This window comes from Melanerpes formicivorus, unplaced genomic scaffold, assembly GCF_026170545.1.
Source record: "Melanerpes formicivorus ecotype bairdi unplaced genomic scaffold, bMelFor1.0.p_v2 SCAF_24, whole genome shotgun sequence".
In the NCBI taxonomy this organism is placed as follows: Eukaryota; Metazoa; Chordata; class Aves; order Piciformes; family Picidae; genus Melanerpes; species Melanerpes formicivorus.
In genome coordinates, this window is record NW_027142376.1 from 387,472 (window position 1) to 402,391 (window position 14,920).

At 42.2% G+C, this 14,920-nt stretch overlaps 1 protein-coding gene across 1 annotated transcript in view; it reads left to right on the forward strand.

Annotated features, from left to right (window-relative positions):
* TPK1 (thiamin pyrophosphokinase 1) overlaps positions 1-14,920 on the forward strand; it is a 364,520-nt gene that overhangs the window by 140,865 nt on the left and 208,735 nt on the right. Inside the window, exon 3 of the mRNA XM_068152550.1 lies at positions 1,678-1,747. Coding sequence (XP_068008651.1) covers positions 1,678-1,747 — 70 coding nt within the window. The remainder of the gene's footprint in view (positions 1-1,677; positions 1,748-14,920) is intronic.

A 14,920-nucleotide genomic window follows, 5' to 3' on the forward strand; every position in this document is an offset into this window, starting at 1 on the left:
GCTGAAAGTTGGATTCTCAGCTCCAGGAAGTGCATAGAGTTTTCCCATAAAATTGGGCAGGCTTTTCCTTTTCTTTGTGTCCTCTTTTTCCCTTTTCCCCCCTTCCCCTGCAGTGTTCCAACTTTCAGTCCTCCCAGGTCTCCCAGTCTGCCTGCCTTTGCCTGCAGACCTGGAAGGAACTCTCAGCTCTAGCATAGCAGCAACAGCTTCTTTTCTCTTGCCTGCTGCTGTTATCTGACTTGTGCATCTCAGAGCAAACCTGATAAAGACTGCAATGGCAAGATAGTAATTTTCAATCTTTAATAACTTCTTGTGATTTAAAAATCTCATCAAAGAACTGTGTGTTAGTTAAATGATGATTAATAGAGATGCTTATGAATAAAACATACCAATTTAAGTCTGATTTTGCACTAATAGTGTTGGACTGTTCTCTTTTCTCTGCCTTCAGTCTATAACAACAATGGGATCACAGGAGAACAGCATGTCATTAGACAGCTACCGTTGTCAATTTTTGGCCTGGATGAGAAGGCTTTTTTAGGTTTAAGGAGCAAGTCCCCACTTGTTCAGACAAGTACATGTCCATTTGTGGAAGATGGATCCCTTTCAGGTTTCAAATACTTGCCCCCCATGTAGTTTAAGCTGACTGGGCAGTAGAATAGGAGAGAGAGAAATAAACTATTGGGAAAATACAGTGGTACAGTCAGATGAAGACTGGGACTAGTCTCATAAAAGCAGCTTAAATCTCTGTTTAGGGAAGGGAACTACTTTACAAGGCAACTAGTCAAGTATAAGAAGATAACAGCTATATGAGATCTCGAGTTTACCCCCTGCACACAGAATCACAAAAATCACAGAATGTTAGGGGCTGGAAGGAACCTTGAAAGATCATCCAGTCCAATGCCCCTGCCAGAGCAGGACCACCTAGAACAGACCACCCAGGAACACATCCAGTCAGGTTTTGAATACCTCCAGATAAGGAGACTCTACAGCCTCTCTGGGCAGCCTGTTCCAGGGCTATGTCACCCTCACAGTGAAAGCTTTTCCTTATGTTCACATGGAACCTCCTATGCTCCAGCTTGTACCTGTTGCCCCTTGTCCTACCACTGGACATCACTGAGAGGAGGCTGGCTTCATCCTCCTGATAATCACCCTTCATGTATTTCTAAGTATTAATGAGATCATCCCCTCAGTCTCCTCTTCCCCAAGATAAAGAGCCCCAGCCTTTCCTCAGAAGGGAGATGTTCCACTCCCTCCATCATGTTTGTGTCTCTCTGCTGGACTCTTTCAAGCAGTTCCCTGAGGTCTTTCTTGAACTGAGGAGCCCAGAACTGGACACAATGTTCTAGATGTGACCTCACCAGAGCACAGTAGAGGAGGAGGAAAACCTCTCTTGACCTACTAACCGCACCCTTTCTAATACACCCCAGGATGGTATTTGTCTTCTTGGCTACAAGGGCACATTGCTGGCTCGTAGTCAGCCTTCTGCCCACCAGGACCCCCAGGTTATTTTCCCCTATGCTGCTCACCAACAGGTCAGTCCCAAACTTATACCAGTAGATGGGGTTACACTGCAAGGAAGAATTGAGTTTATACAGAAAAATGTCAGTAGTGGAGTAATTTACTGTGGCTTTTTGTTTATAATGTCAATACACTGATGTTCTGTTTCTTCTCTCGCAGCTGCACTGAGAGCTTGTGCCGATGGAGGTGCCAATCGTCTCTATCACATCACAGAAGGAATCCAGGACAGGTATGTTAACAAGAAACTTGGAGTCACTGAAGTCATTTCTTCTCAATGAAAGTAAAATATGGAGGAAGAGGCTCTGTTCTGTTACTGAAGTAGCTGCCTGCTCTGTACATGGCACTTCAGTGAACTGTGGCAGGTAGTGTAATATTTTCTCCACATTATCTTTAGCTTTTAATCCCGGCCGCAAATTTTAAAACCACGCAGCTAGCCTGAAATGTGTTGGTTTTTTTTTTTTATTCCTGAAGCCTGCTGTTTTTTCTTCCTCTTGAAAGCTCTGCTCTCAGTCTGTCTTGCTTTATGCATCCATCAGAGCTAGGACTTTGATACAGCCTCTGAAACAGCTTGCTGTGAACCTAGTAAGGGTTGAGTAGAGGAACATCTGCTGCCTCTCTCCAGGAGCTGAAACAAAGTGTCTTCTTCATTCTTCTTCTGAAACCTTAGAGGAAATCTGTTTGCTTTCTGAAGGAAGATGGGTAATAAAGTAGGAAATCTATTTTTCTTGTTTAATTATTTCTAAATTAGCATCAGGGTGTCATACATGACCAAAGGTAAGTACAGAGGTTATCCAGAAACCTATGTGCTAGGTGAGGAAATGCAATTGGAAGGAGAGTGTTTTTGTTTTGTGTGTGGCATTTAAAGTCATAAAATATTCCCAGTTTCTGCCCCAGAAGTGTTGAGCTGGGCTTGTGATGCAGAATGCTGCATTCATCTGCTATCTTGTTTTTGTAGTGGCACTGTGGAATATTGTGTAACCTGAGGTTACCAAGGATCCTTTTTGCTTGTCTTCAGCAGTTTCAGTGGTTTTGAGCAAGAATTCATAAATGGTTTAACAAAAGCAAATAAATGAATAAAGGTGACTCTCAGGGTAAAGGAGTGAGACGGGTGTTTTGTAGAACTTCAAACATTATGAACAATTTTGTTCACACAGTAAAATCTGAGATGTATTTTCTGCTTCATGGCAAGTGTATGATGGAGGCCAGGGGAAGCTTGCTTTCCTCCTGTCCTTCAGAGTAAAGAGCAGAGTTGGAGAGAAGACTACAGTCTTGAAGTAAAGGTTAACTTAAAATTCCTTCCTTTGTCGCCTGTGAATAGTTTGGTGGCTGTAATCTACAACTGCTAAAACTGACACTAGAACCTGTCCAGCACTACTAACTTTTGCAGGAGTGTTCTTTTTGTATTTCTTTTCTTCTAGTAGTAGCTCACAGAGCCATTACTCACTTAATCTTGAATTCTGAGTTCTGTTTGAATTGCAGCAAGCAGTTCTCTGATAATGGAGATGCTTTCCAGATAGCAACGTTTTAGAACTATTATTTTACCTTCTCCATTCATTTCTTCTGCACACTTTGATGTTCATATTAAATAAACATAATTCAGGGGAAAATGGATGAGTCTACCTTGACTGAATAGTTCTTTCTTCTTCTCATCTTAATTGCTTTGGGTAGGTATATTTTACTTTCAAAGTGATTCTTTTGAAACACAAAAAAAACCCACAACTGAATAATATTTGTTTTGGGGGCGTCTTTAAAGAAATAATTTTCCTGGAATAAATATTCATTTACTTCTCTGAAGTCTTTTCCTTTAAATTCTCTGTCCAGTGTTACTAAAGACCTGTCTGCTTAGACTCTATTGACATGCTAATAATGGTGCTCCCTTAACCTTCTGTTTAAAACTCTATTTTATTCAAAGCCCTGATATCTAATTGTGTTGGATCAAACCCTAAAAACTAAAGTCCTTTAATACTATGAAGATTATTATAGTGGCATCTTTTGGGCATGATTCTCAGTGACACCTAATTTTGGGGGGAGAGGACAGCTTGCGATTATGGGACTGTGACAGGGGTGTCTTCCTTTGGAAATAAGTGAAGCTGTTGTTGCTGTTTGAAGAGTTCGCTTCCAAATCCTAGAAAGATATATTGCTGGAAATGACCACAGACAATCCACCTTATTTCTCTCAGCTTTAAGGTGAAGACAAACTTATCTGTTCCATTCTTAACTCATACTTAGTTAGCTAGTCCTAAAATCTCCAAAAGGAAGCCTGTCACCACCACATCCAGCTGCTTCTGCTTTAGGCTAAAACATACCCAGCTTGTTGGCTCTTCCTTTATTGGTGCTCTTTTCTTGCTACTCTTATTGTTTTCTCTCCAATTAGTTGATAACTATCTTAAATCTTTCCTATTTTCTTCACTGATGTCTTGACTTGTGTCTGTGCTTGAGCAGTTCACCTATTCCCACCACAAAAAGGAAACTCTCACCTTCCTCTGTATAGCATTGCGCAGGGTGGCTTAGCAATGTGGCTTCAGGTCACTTGACTAACATATGTAAGTTGTGTTATGTCCTCCTCTGTGTTTGTGGTACCACTTTTATGGTGGTTTAGTTGGTTTTCCCACAGGTTAGGACATGAGAAAATTTAGGACAGGAGTGAATGGCCTCAAGTTACACCAGGGAAGGGTTATGTTGGATGTTAGAAAACATTTCTTCACAGAAAGATTGGTCAGGCATTGGAACAGGCTGCTCAGGAAGGTGGTGGAGTCACCATCCCTGGAGGTGTTCATGTGTCATGTATACATGGCACTTCAGGACATGGTTTAGTGGGCATGATGGTTGGACTTGATGATCTCAGAGGCCTTTTCCTCCTTTTCTTTATGGTTCTGTGAAAAATAGTTCAACAAATCTGAATGGCAATGGTCCTTGTTTAAAAACAAACAAACCCAAGAAATCCTTAATTTTTGGAACTATTACTGAGGAGAACAGTGCTGGATTTTTCAGTGATCTGTTACAACAAACTGCCCTCAAGAGCAGGAGCGGTAGGCAGGGTAACTTTTCTTTAGAGAGGCCCATTCTTGGGAGCTGTCATGCTGGGAACAGAGAAAAGGCAGGAGCAAGGAAGGGCTGGAGGGACTCCTGTGCTCTGCTTTTCTCTTCCTGGCTGTACAGCCCTAAAAGGTTATTTTCTTCAGCCTGTGTTTTCTTGTTGTTAACATCAGTTCCCACTTAGAAATAACGATTGCTGCTAGACCATTCTTGATCACTAACCATTTGCAGCTAATCAGAGTTAAAGGTGAGTTACTGATTTCTATGGGGTTTATGCTCTGCCTTATTCTGCCTGCCTTGCCTATGCTGTTGTGTGTTTCCTTGGCTCACTCTGAAGCACTGTGATCCACCTCAGAGCTAGGTTGTTGCTTATCTGTGTCACACTACAGCACTTTCTTTCTCAACACTTCCTGATTAAATCTCAAGGCATCGATTAACCTGTGTGTCACTGGCTTTGGGGTATATAAAGGTGAAGCTGCATCAAAAACTATCATCCAATTGGCACCTGGAAAAGCAATCATTAGTTCTTGTGTCTCAGATGCTATTTTCCAGAGAGATGTCAAATCCATCGTGCACGCAGTTTTGGCATCATTAAGAGCTCCAGGTTAAAGAGAGGAGCAGTGGGCTCTATAAGAGGAAGGATAATCCTATCATGAAAAGCCCTGGCTTCCTGGAGTTCTGTTGAGTATTTCAGTGTATCAGACTCACTGTATGACATGAGGTGGATTACCTACAATCACTAAGAACATCACTTTTGCCACCCTTCCAGTTTCTTTCTGTGAACTGCATAAAGTATAAGCACGACAATGAATCTGAAAAATAGTTGTGTATTTCAATGGAGCATTTTTTACATATAAAACTGAGGTGATGCAGGAAACTGTAGCTGCTGCTACAGAACTCTTCTCTGAAGTGGGCATGCAGGAAGCAGCTCCACGACCCATAGAATAATAGAGTCACAGAATGGTAGGGGTTGGAAGGCACCTCTGGAGGTCATGGAGTCCAGCCCCACTGCCAATGCAGCATTACCTATGGCAGGTCACTTTGAGCAGCAAGACTAAGCTAGTGTAACCTTCACAAGGAAAAGCAGTTACTTGCTTGAAAGGTGGAAAGATAACTCATAGTGAAGTTGTCTGTGTAGTTTGATGGTTTCAGGTGTTCATTTTGACAATTAGTAGCGCCACCACACAGTTCCTGAGCCATCCTGTCTTTCTTTTGTTGTTTGGTTCAACTGATTAACCAAGTTCCATGTAAACTGTAAGTAATACAAGAAACCACAATGTCCATTGTCAAGACCATCAAAAAAGAAACAGCAAGGCAACAGCTAGCAATACCTATATGGAGAATCAAGTCTTTTGTTTCCTGAATAACCTTCTACTCATGGAAAAGTGAGCACCTAATAGTATTATGGAGTGAGAAATGCAAATATACTTCACTGTGTTGCATATTGGATTAGAAATAGGATATTTATGAAGGTAATTAGGCACTGATGTACCTTAATGTAGGGTTGAGAGGAATTCTTTGCTTGAACTGTTCAGATTATACAGGATATAGTTTTTAAGCTATTTTATATTCAGGCAAAATTTAGGGCACTGATGCAGAAAACATTGAATGAGATTTTCTGAGTGTGGACTTACACTAGAAGAATAGAATAATCTTGTCTATAAATCTGTACTAGAAGTGTACAATGGTCTTGTCTGTAAAATCTATTCATTTTATGTTTTGGGGAAGATGTGGGCTAGTTATACATGTAACGTTTTTGAATTGAAAATGATGATACAAGGATATGTGTCAGTAATATGTGGGGTTTTGTAATTAAATAGCCTCTGGAAGTGTGAGGTCAAAGCCTTTTCCAAATGGCATTCCTGTTGCTGCTGGTGTTGAAGGGTTCTTCGAACTGAGGGATTGCATTCTGAAAGCTAAGGAAGTTGATAGCTGAGGCAGTGCTTTATCTGTCAGATGGCTTAAGGAGATCTTTTACATCAGACATTCTTGCCTGACCTAAAACCCAGTAGCATTTAAAGATCAAAATCAGGATCTGGAGTTTATCCTAACAAATTCTGCAGGTGTGTTCAGAAAACTCATCCCTACCCACAGTCTCCTCCTTTAGGAAATACCTGCCTGTCTTGGGATCCACTTTCAAAACAAAGAATTATTTTGGTTGGAAAAAACCTCTAAGATCATTGAGTCCAACCACTGACCTAACACAACCCTGCCCGCTAAATCATGTCCCAAAGCGCCATGTCCACACGTCTTGAACACCTCCAGGCATGGTGACTCCAACACCTCCCTGGGGACCCTGTTCCAATGCCTGACCACTCTTGCAGAAAAGAAATTTTTCCTAATATCCAGCATAAACCTCCCCCCAGCACAATTTCAGGCCATTTGCTCTTGTTCTATCATCTGATACTCCCTTTCAGGGAGTTGTAGAGAGCAATCCTCAGCCTCCTCTTCTCCAGACTAAATAACAGCAATTCTCTCAGCTGCTCCTCACCAGACCTGTTCTCTAGACCCTTCACCAGCTTTGTTGCCTTTCTCTTAACACGCTCCAGCACCTCAATGTCTTTTTTGGAATGAGGAGGCCAAATTGAATGCAGTATTCAAGGTGCAGCCTCATCAGTGGTGAGTAGAGGAGCATGATCACTTCCCTACTCCTACCTTCCTCTGGCAAACAGCCAGGCACCAACAGATTTAAAAAACAAAGCACCTTATTTAAGGAACTTCTTTACTTTGAGGATAGTAGAGCACTGTAGCAGGCTGCCTCTCTTGGTGGTGGAGTCTCCATTTCTGGAGCTATGTAAACCCCACCTTGATGCCATCCTGTGGGAACCGCTCTGGTTGACCCTGCTCTGCCAGGAGGGTTGGACTAGATGATCTCCAGAGATCTCTTTCAACCCCTATTATTCTGTGACTCTGTGAAATATGAGTCCATTTGGAGTTATATAATGTGTTTTTTCAGGTAGTACAGATGGGAACAACTCAAGATTCATGAAGATCAAGTAGGTTTGGGCTTTTATCATTTATATCTTCAGTTTTATTGCTTTCACTTGATTACATTTTCAGATTTTTTTTTTTTTTTTTAATTCCTGTAAAGGGAGCAGGAATAAGTCCTTAAATCAGTGTTAAATAAGAAATTAAATAAGAAGCAGAGGGTCCTAGGTGGAAGTAAGCTTGAGCTCTAATAGGACTTGAGGTACCTGTGCATTCTGGCATAAATCTATGGATTTTATAGTTTGTTTGTTTCTTTGTGTTATTTTAGTTGGTTGGTTTGTTTTATACCTGAAGACATGGAAGGATGACATTAGGGTCCTGTTATTTTAGCCACACCAACAGACATTAGTGTGAGGCTGCTTTTCTGAAGTGATCCTAGTCTTAGAATTGTGGAATACTTTTGGCTGGAAAAGACCTTCAAGATCCAGTCCAACCATTATCTAATGCTACCAAGTTCAGTGCTAAACCATGTCTCTTAGTGCTCTTTTTTAAGGAGTGGATGGAAAGGACAGGACAAAAGTCTGGGGAGATGGAGTAATGAGAAAATGCAGAGCAAATGGACAGTTTGACTTACAAACCATATCTGGCTGCCAGTGAGGAGCTCTGCCCATACAACTGCTGTCCCAAGAAGAGCACCATAAGCCAAGTTATAATTGCCCACCAGAAAATAAAGGGTCAGAATTTCTGCATATCAGTAAGTCTGGAAAAGACAGGGAAAAGAGTGACTGAGGAAAGGAATATATAGGGACAATTTCATTTAATCCCAGGTCTCTCAGTCAGAGCTTCTTCAGCTGCTTCTTCAAATAACTGCATCTGTGCCCCCAGTGTACTGTAAGAAGAGGAATGTCATTGCCATCTGGGTGATTTCTGGCTTTATGACATGGTAAAAATCATTTATGGTCACCTTGATGCTAGAAGTTAGGACTCTGTAGTGATAAAGTATCTGCCTTGAGTCACTGCTGGAGAAAGGAGCCTGGAAAGGAGTCCTGAGCTGGCCCTCAGTACTCTGCACTTTATAGTGGTTTGGTTCATTGTGCCTAAGGAGTAATTCCCAGGATCCAGGGAAAGATGGTTCTGTGTGTATCTTTAGGGTGAAATCTATGCTGGTGTTTCTTCTGGGTCTCTAAATATCAGTTGAAATGAAGGAACAGCAGGCAGTACTCTCTTTTACGGAGCAAAAGTTTTTGCAAGTGTTTGGGATGGGCTGCAGGCTAGTAGTTTTCCTGTTTGAAACAAAGCAGAACTAGGAAGTTATTATAAGCCTCAGACCAGGCTGGGTGTTAGCTGTAATAGTACATGCTATTAAAAATGTAAAATCTCAACTTCATATTGAACATGGGAAGAGTGATCTTAGTTCTGAAAGAAGCTCTACTGTGACTGAGAAGAATGCCAAGATCAGCATTCAGCCTGGGAGCACAGAAATGCCTGCACTACCAATGCCTTAAAATGAGGGTGTGTTAAGAAATTGCATTAAGTTTTGGGCCCCTCACTACAATAAAGACATTGAGGTGCTGGAGCATGTCCAGAGAAGGGCAGTGAAGCTGGTGAAGAGTCTGGAGAAGGGGCCTGGTGAGGAGCAGTTGAAGGAACTGGGTTTATTTAGTCTGGAGAAGAGGAGGCTGAGGGTAGACCTTAATGCTCTCTACAGCTACCTGAAAGGAGATTGTAGTGATGTGGGGGTTGGTCTCTTCGCCCTAGTATCAAATGGTAGGAAATGTCGTGAAATTGTGTTGGGGGGGGGTTGGGTTGGATATTAGGAAAAATTTATTTCCTGCTAGAGTGGTCAGACATTGGAACAGGTTGCCCAGGGAGGTGTTGGAGTCACCATTTCTGAAGGTGTTCAAGACACCTATGGATACAGCACTTGGGAACATGGTTTAGTGGGCATGGTGGTGTTAGGTTAGACTCAGTGATCTTAGAGGTCTTTTCCAACCAAAACAATTCTATGAAATGACCTTGAAGTTGAGTTCATCTGCACTGTTACCCTTCAGGGATTTAGGGAGGGATTGCTATTCCTATAGCAGCTGTTCACTTCTTCAGTTGTGTTTGTAAATTATTTTTATTTTATTTATTTATTTTATTTGTTGTTGTGGGGTTTTTGTTTTGTTTGGTTTCTTTTAGTTTGTTGGGGTTTGGGTTTCTTTTTTTGTTGTTGTTGGGTTTTGGGCTTTTTTTAATAGTCTAAAAAATTCCTGGAGAGAATCAGAGAATCAATAAGGTTGGAAAAGACCTCAAAGATCATCAAGTCCAACCTGTCACCCAAGACCTCATGACTACTAAACCATGGCACCAAGTGCCACCTCCAGTCCGCTCTTGAACAAGGAAGGAGACTCCACCACCTCCCTGGGCAGCACATTCGAATGGCCAACAATTCTCTCTTGGTGAAGACCTTTCTCCTCACCTCGAGCCTAAGCTTCCCTGGCACGGCTTGAGACTGTGTCCTCTTGTTCTGGTGCTGATTGCCTGGGAGAAGGGATCAACCCTCTCCTGGCTCCAACCTCCCTTCAGGTAGTTGTAGAGAGCAATAAGGTCTCCCCTGAGCCTCCTCTTCTCCAGCCTAAGTAACCCCAGCTCCCTCAGCCTCTCCTCATAGGGCTTGTGCTTGAGACCGCTCCCCAGCTTCATTGCCCTTCTCTGGACACGCTGAAGTGTCTTGATGTACTTCTTAAATTGAGGGCCCCAGAACTGGACACAGTACTGAAGGTGTGGCCTAATCAGTGCTGAGTACAGGGGCACAATGACTTCCCTGCTCCTGCTGGCCACACTATTCCTGATGCAGAATGGGTATAATTCCTTCAAGCCGACTTCAGATTACAGAATATTCTATAGCAGGACTGAACACAAGTAGCACCCACAGACAAATTATTCAAATTACTTTTTAATGTCTCAAAAATGCTCTTAAAGTAAACTCACTACTATTGTTGGTGTTTAAACATGTTCTGGATTTTTATTTCTTGGATGTCTTTCCTATTCTCTTTCCACAGTAGACTCTCTGCTCTGCTTTTATAAATCTGTGAAAGCCCTAAATTCCGACTTTTAACAATTTGCATTCAAATGGGCACCTTTATTTTGAGAACAGATGATTGTATACCTCAAATCTCTTTAAATTTAGTGTTAGTGAAGCCAGTAGCTTGCAAATGGGGGACTTAATGCATTATAGAATTTAATGAGAAGTAAAACTTGAAAAGATAAATCCATTTATCTTTAAACTAGTTTTCTAGTTTTTCTGCTAAGATTTGTTTTTCAATCCAATTGTATTCTAAGAGTGTTTCCGTTTTACAATTGGACTCTTTCAGCTTTTCATTTTAAAACATTTTGTGCCACAGTTGTGTTCACTGAAAGTGCTACAAGAACAAGGTACTGTGTTCTCAAACTGTGATCAAGGCTACTTAATCCAGTTGATAAATTAACTCTTTAGGGTCACAGAATCACAGCATCTGAAGATCATCTAATCCAGCCCCATTGCTGGAGCAGGATCACCTGGAGTAAATCACATAGGAACAAGTCCAGGTCGGTTTTGAATGCTTCCAGATAAGGGCTTGTAGCATCAGGCCAAGGGGCAATGGTTTAAAATTAGCAGGGTAGGGTGAGGTTGGACATTAAGAGAAAGTTCTTTACTATGAGGGTGGTGGAATGCTGAAACAGGTTGCCCAAGGAGGTGTCCCTGCTGAGTGTGAGGAGGTTGGCCTAGATAGGCTGCCCAGGGAGGTGCTGGAGTCGCCATCCCTGGAGGTGTTCAAGAGGGGACTTGGTGCCATGGTTTAGTCATGAGGTCTGTGGTGACAGGTTGGACTCGATGATCTTTGAGGTCTCTTCCAACCTTGGCAATTCTGTGATTCTGTGTGTGACTGTTAGAGAGCCCTTCCAACCCAGTGCCTTCCATGAGTCTGTGATTTTGGTTTCAAATTCAGCCTTGGCAATAGCTGGGAATTGTTACTGCTCACTGTATTTAGAATTACTTTGAGATGCCCACACAGTAATCAAAATATTTAGAATAGTTTTTGGAAGCAGTAACACCAAGAATGAAATTCATTCTATAACAATAAATTGTTTTCAGATTAGTAACTCTGGAGGGATGTCCCACCTACACAAGCTGCTTGACTCGCCAACTGTCTGACTTTCCATGGCTGCTAAGAAACTCCAGCTGGAATAAGTTTTTTCTGAAATTGAGTGGCCCATTTCCAGATGACCACATCATGTGGCTAATGGGAATGTGTAGGCAAGAGGGCTTGGATCAGAGTACACGTGCATGGAGCTTGCTCTGCTTCATTTAGTGTGTCTTTAAGTACTTTGATCTCCGTGTAAAAGGCATCTGGCATGTAAAAAAGAATAGAAGCAGTCAGTAATCATGGAGCTGTTCCCCTTCACTTCTTCATTATGGATAAAGCAGAGTGGCTGTCTAAGTGAAAGCAGTATTAGGGATTTGCAGCTTGAGACTGGATTATCTCATTAGTGCGGAGCGAGCTAATGGAATGCCAGAGAAGAAGATTGATAAGGATCAGCAGGTTAGAAAAGGTGTATTTTTAGAGTGCTTGATGTAGGAAACAATGACACAGCAGGGGGCAAAGGCAGTGGATAAAAGGCTGTGCCTTTGACTTCCTCTGTTATTTTCTTCAGCATAAAAGAGAGACCAGTATTGAGGTGTAGCTCAAAGTATTTAGTAGGATTTTTTTAATTGGATTTTTTCCCCTTTTTTTTTTTTAACCATATGAGTGGGTACTAGACTGATTTGGTTGGTTGGTTAGTTGGTTGGTTGGTTTTTTTATTCACAGAATGCCAGATAGAAAGGGACCCCAAGGGATCATCTGGTCCAACCTTTCTAGGTGATAGTGTAGTTGAAATGAGATGACCCAGCACTCTGTCAAGCTGAGTCTCAAAACTGATCAATGTAGGGGAATCTACTGCTTCCCCTGGGAGATGATTCCAATGCCTGGCTGTTCTTAGGGGAAACATTTTCTTCTGGAGTCCAGTGGGAATTTCCCCAGGAGTAACTTGTCCCCATTGCCCATTGTCTTTTCCATGTGACTCCTTGTAAAAAGGGAGCTGCAGAAGGTGCGTAAAATGCCAGTGACAGATCAGATTGGAGTTATGTGCAGTAAGGTATTTTGAGCAGTAGGAGAAAGGCAGACTGAAAAAGTCAGTAAAGAATTCATGTGAGGTTTGACCACAAATACTTGGAATTAAGAAAGTGACAGATGTGGGTGTCAATATCTCTTCTTTCTGATGTTTTTATTTTTAAGTAGAAAGAAAACCAGGCATGAGTTGATTTTGGGGTGGTTTTGGTGGGGGGGGTGAATGTTGTGAGGAGCATTCATGGATTGATGGTGGTGTTAGCGCTCAGAGGGAATTCTCAGGATGATGAGGAATCTGTTACTACAGAGTGAATTACTGAGTCCACATCTATTCTGCAAGCATCTGCTCAGATTGGCACCAAGAGGCCAAGACTGATCTATCATCTGAAGCTTTGCAGCAAAGCAGTGAAAGCCACTGCACGGGTTGTGGTTCTGCCTCTCATCTTGGGAAAAGTTTACTGCTCCCTGATTTCTTCTTGGAGTCAAAATGTTTCAGATTGAACAGTGGTTTCTCACAGACAGGAGCTGGAACTGTGCTGCACTGTTGTTGGGCATGGTGGGACACTGGAGCTTTTGCTGCCTTGAAGACATAGGAATTACATGGGCAAATCCCTCCTCATTTCCTTGCTTCCTCTTCTGTGCCCCACAGTGAAAGGAATAATAAGAGTGTCCATGATCATGTTTACTTTAATGACCCTGTCCTCTGGGGAAGCTCTTGTGGCGTCTTTGGACATTAATCTAGTATCAATCTGTGATTGTAATTGATGGAATGGAATGGAATGGAATGGAATGGAATGGAATGGAATGGAATGGAATGGAATGGAATGGAATGGAATGGAATGGACCACGTTGGAAAAGACCTTTGAGATCATCGAGTCCAACCTATCATTCAACTCTATCAAATCAACTAAACCATGGCACCAACCACCCCATTCAGTCTTTTCCTAAACACCTCCAGTGATGGTGACTCCACCACCTCCCTGGGCAGCCCATTCCCATGGCCAATCACTCTTTCTGTGAAGAACTTCTTCCTAATATGCAGCCTATATCTCCCCTGGTACAGCTTGAGACTGTGTCCTTTTGTTCTGGTGCTGGTTGCCTGGGAGAAGAGACCAACCCCCTCCTGGCTCCAACCTCCCTTCAGGTAGTTGTAGACAGCAATAAAACCTCCCCTGAGCCTCCTCTTCTCCAGGATAAGCAACCCCAGCTCCCTCAGCTTCTCATAGGGCTTGTGCTCCAAACCCCTCCCCAGCTTTGTTGCCCTTCTCTGGACACGTTCCAGCAACTCAACATCTTTTCTGAACTGAGGGGCCCAGAACTGGACACAGTACTCAAGCTGTGGCCTAACCAGTGCTGAGCAGAGGGGCAGATAGGTGTAGCTCTTGTCCATTCAGTGACTGCATGGAGAGTGCTCATATTTCATGTGTTCCCCATCAAAGCCTGTGCATTTCATTAAATCTCAGCATTAAGGGAAGGGTCTCCTGGCAAACCAAGATTCTAACATTACAAGTGTGTAGAAGAGTCCTATGTCATAGGCTCCTTTTGAAGGTTAATGAAGTCTGAGGAAAAAAAAAAAAAAAAGAGAAAGAAAAAAAGATATTCAGTTGTAATTAAATAGTAATGAATGAGGGGCCAAGAATATTTGGTGTGTAATGCAGTACCACTAGGCAAAGCCAAAATAATCTGCAAATTTATTACTTTATTTCATAATCTATTATAAAATACCCTTGGGTGTCAGTGTAATTTTTATTCTCCAACTTGCCTGTGACAGAAGGGGAATTAAGTGGTCGGCTCTGTCATGCATATATGTGATCATAATACACTTTGGGAGTGGTTTTGCGAACTCAAATAGCACTCCTGACACGCTGAAGAGGACTTTCATCAGGAAGGTGATGCCTTCCCTCTTCTGCAGGATCTAATTTTTAATCACAGTGCACTGTGCTTTCTTTGCCACCTTCATATTGGAAAAGCCATGCCAAGTTTTGCCTTCCATCAGTAGTGCCAGCAGAAGTACAACCATGTTCATGACCTTGCTTAAGAGCTCGTCAAAATTTCCCTTTTAGTTCTTGTGCTTCTGGGGTTTAATATTTCAGCATGTTCAAGTATATTAGGCAGGTTCTCAGCACAGGGCCACAGACAAGTTGTCAATCCAAATGTAAATTTTCCTTTATTATTTTTTCTTCCCCAACCATCTGCTGCTTCAGGCATTCATATGCTGCCTCGATCCTCTCTGCTCTCTCTGAAGACTGCAGGATTTTATCTCTGAACACATCACAGGAATCTCTTGTGAAGAAAGTCATGAGGGA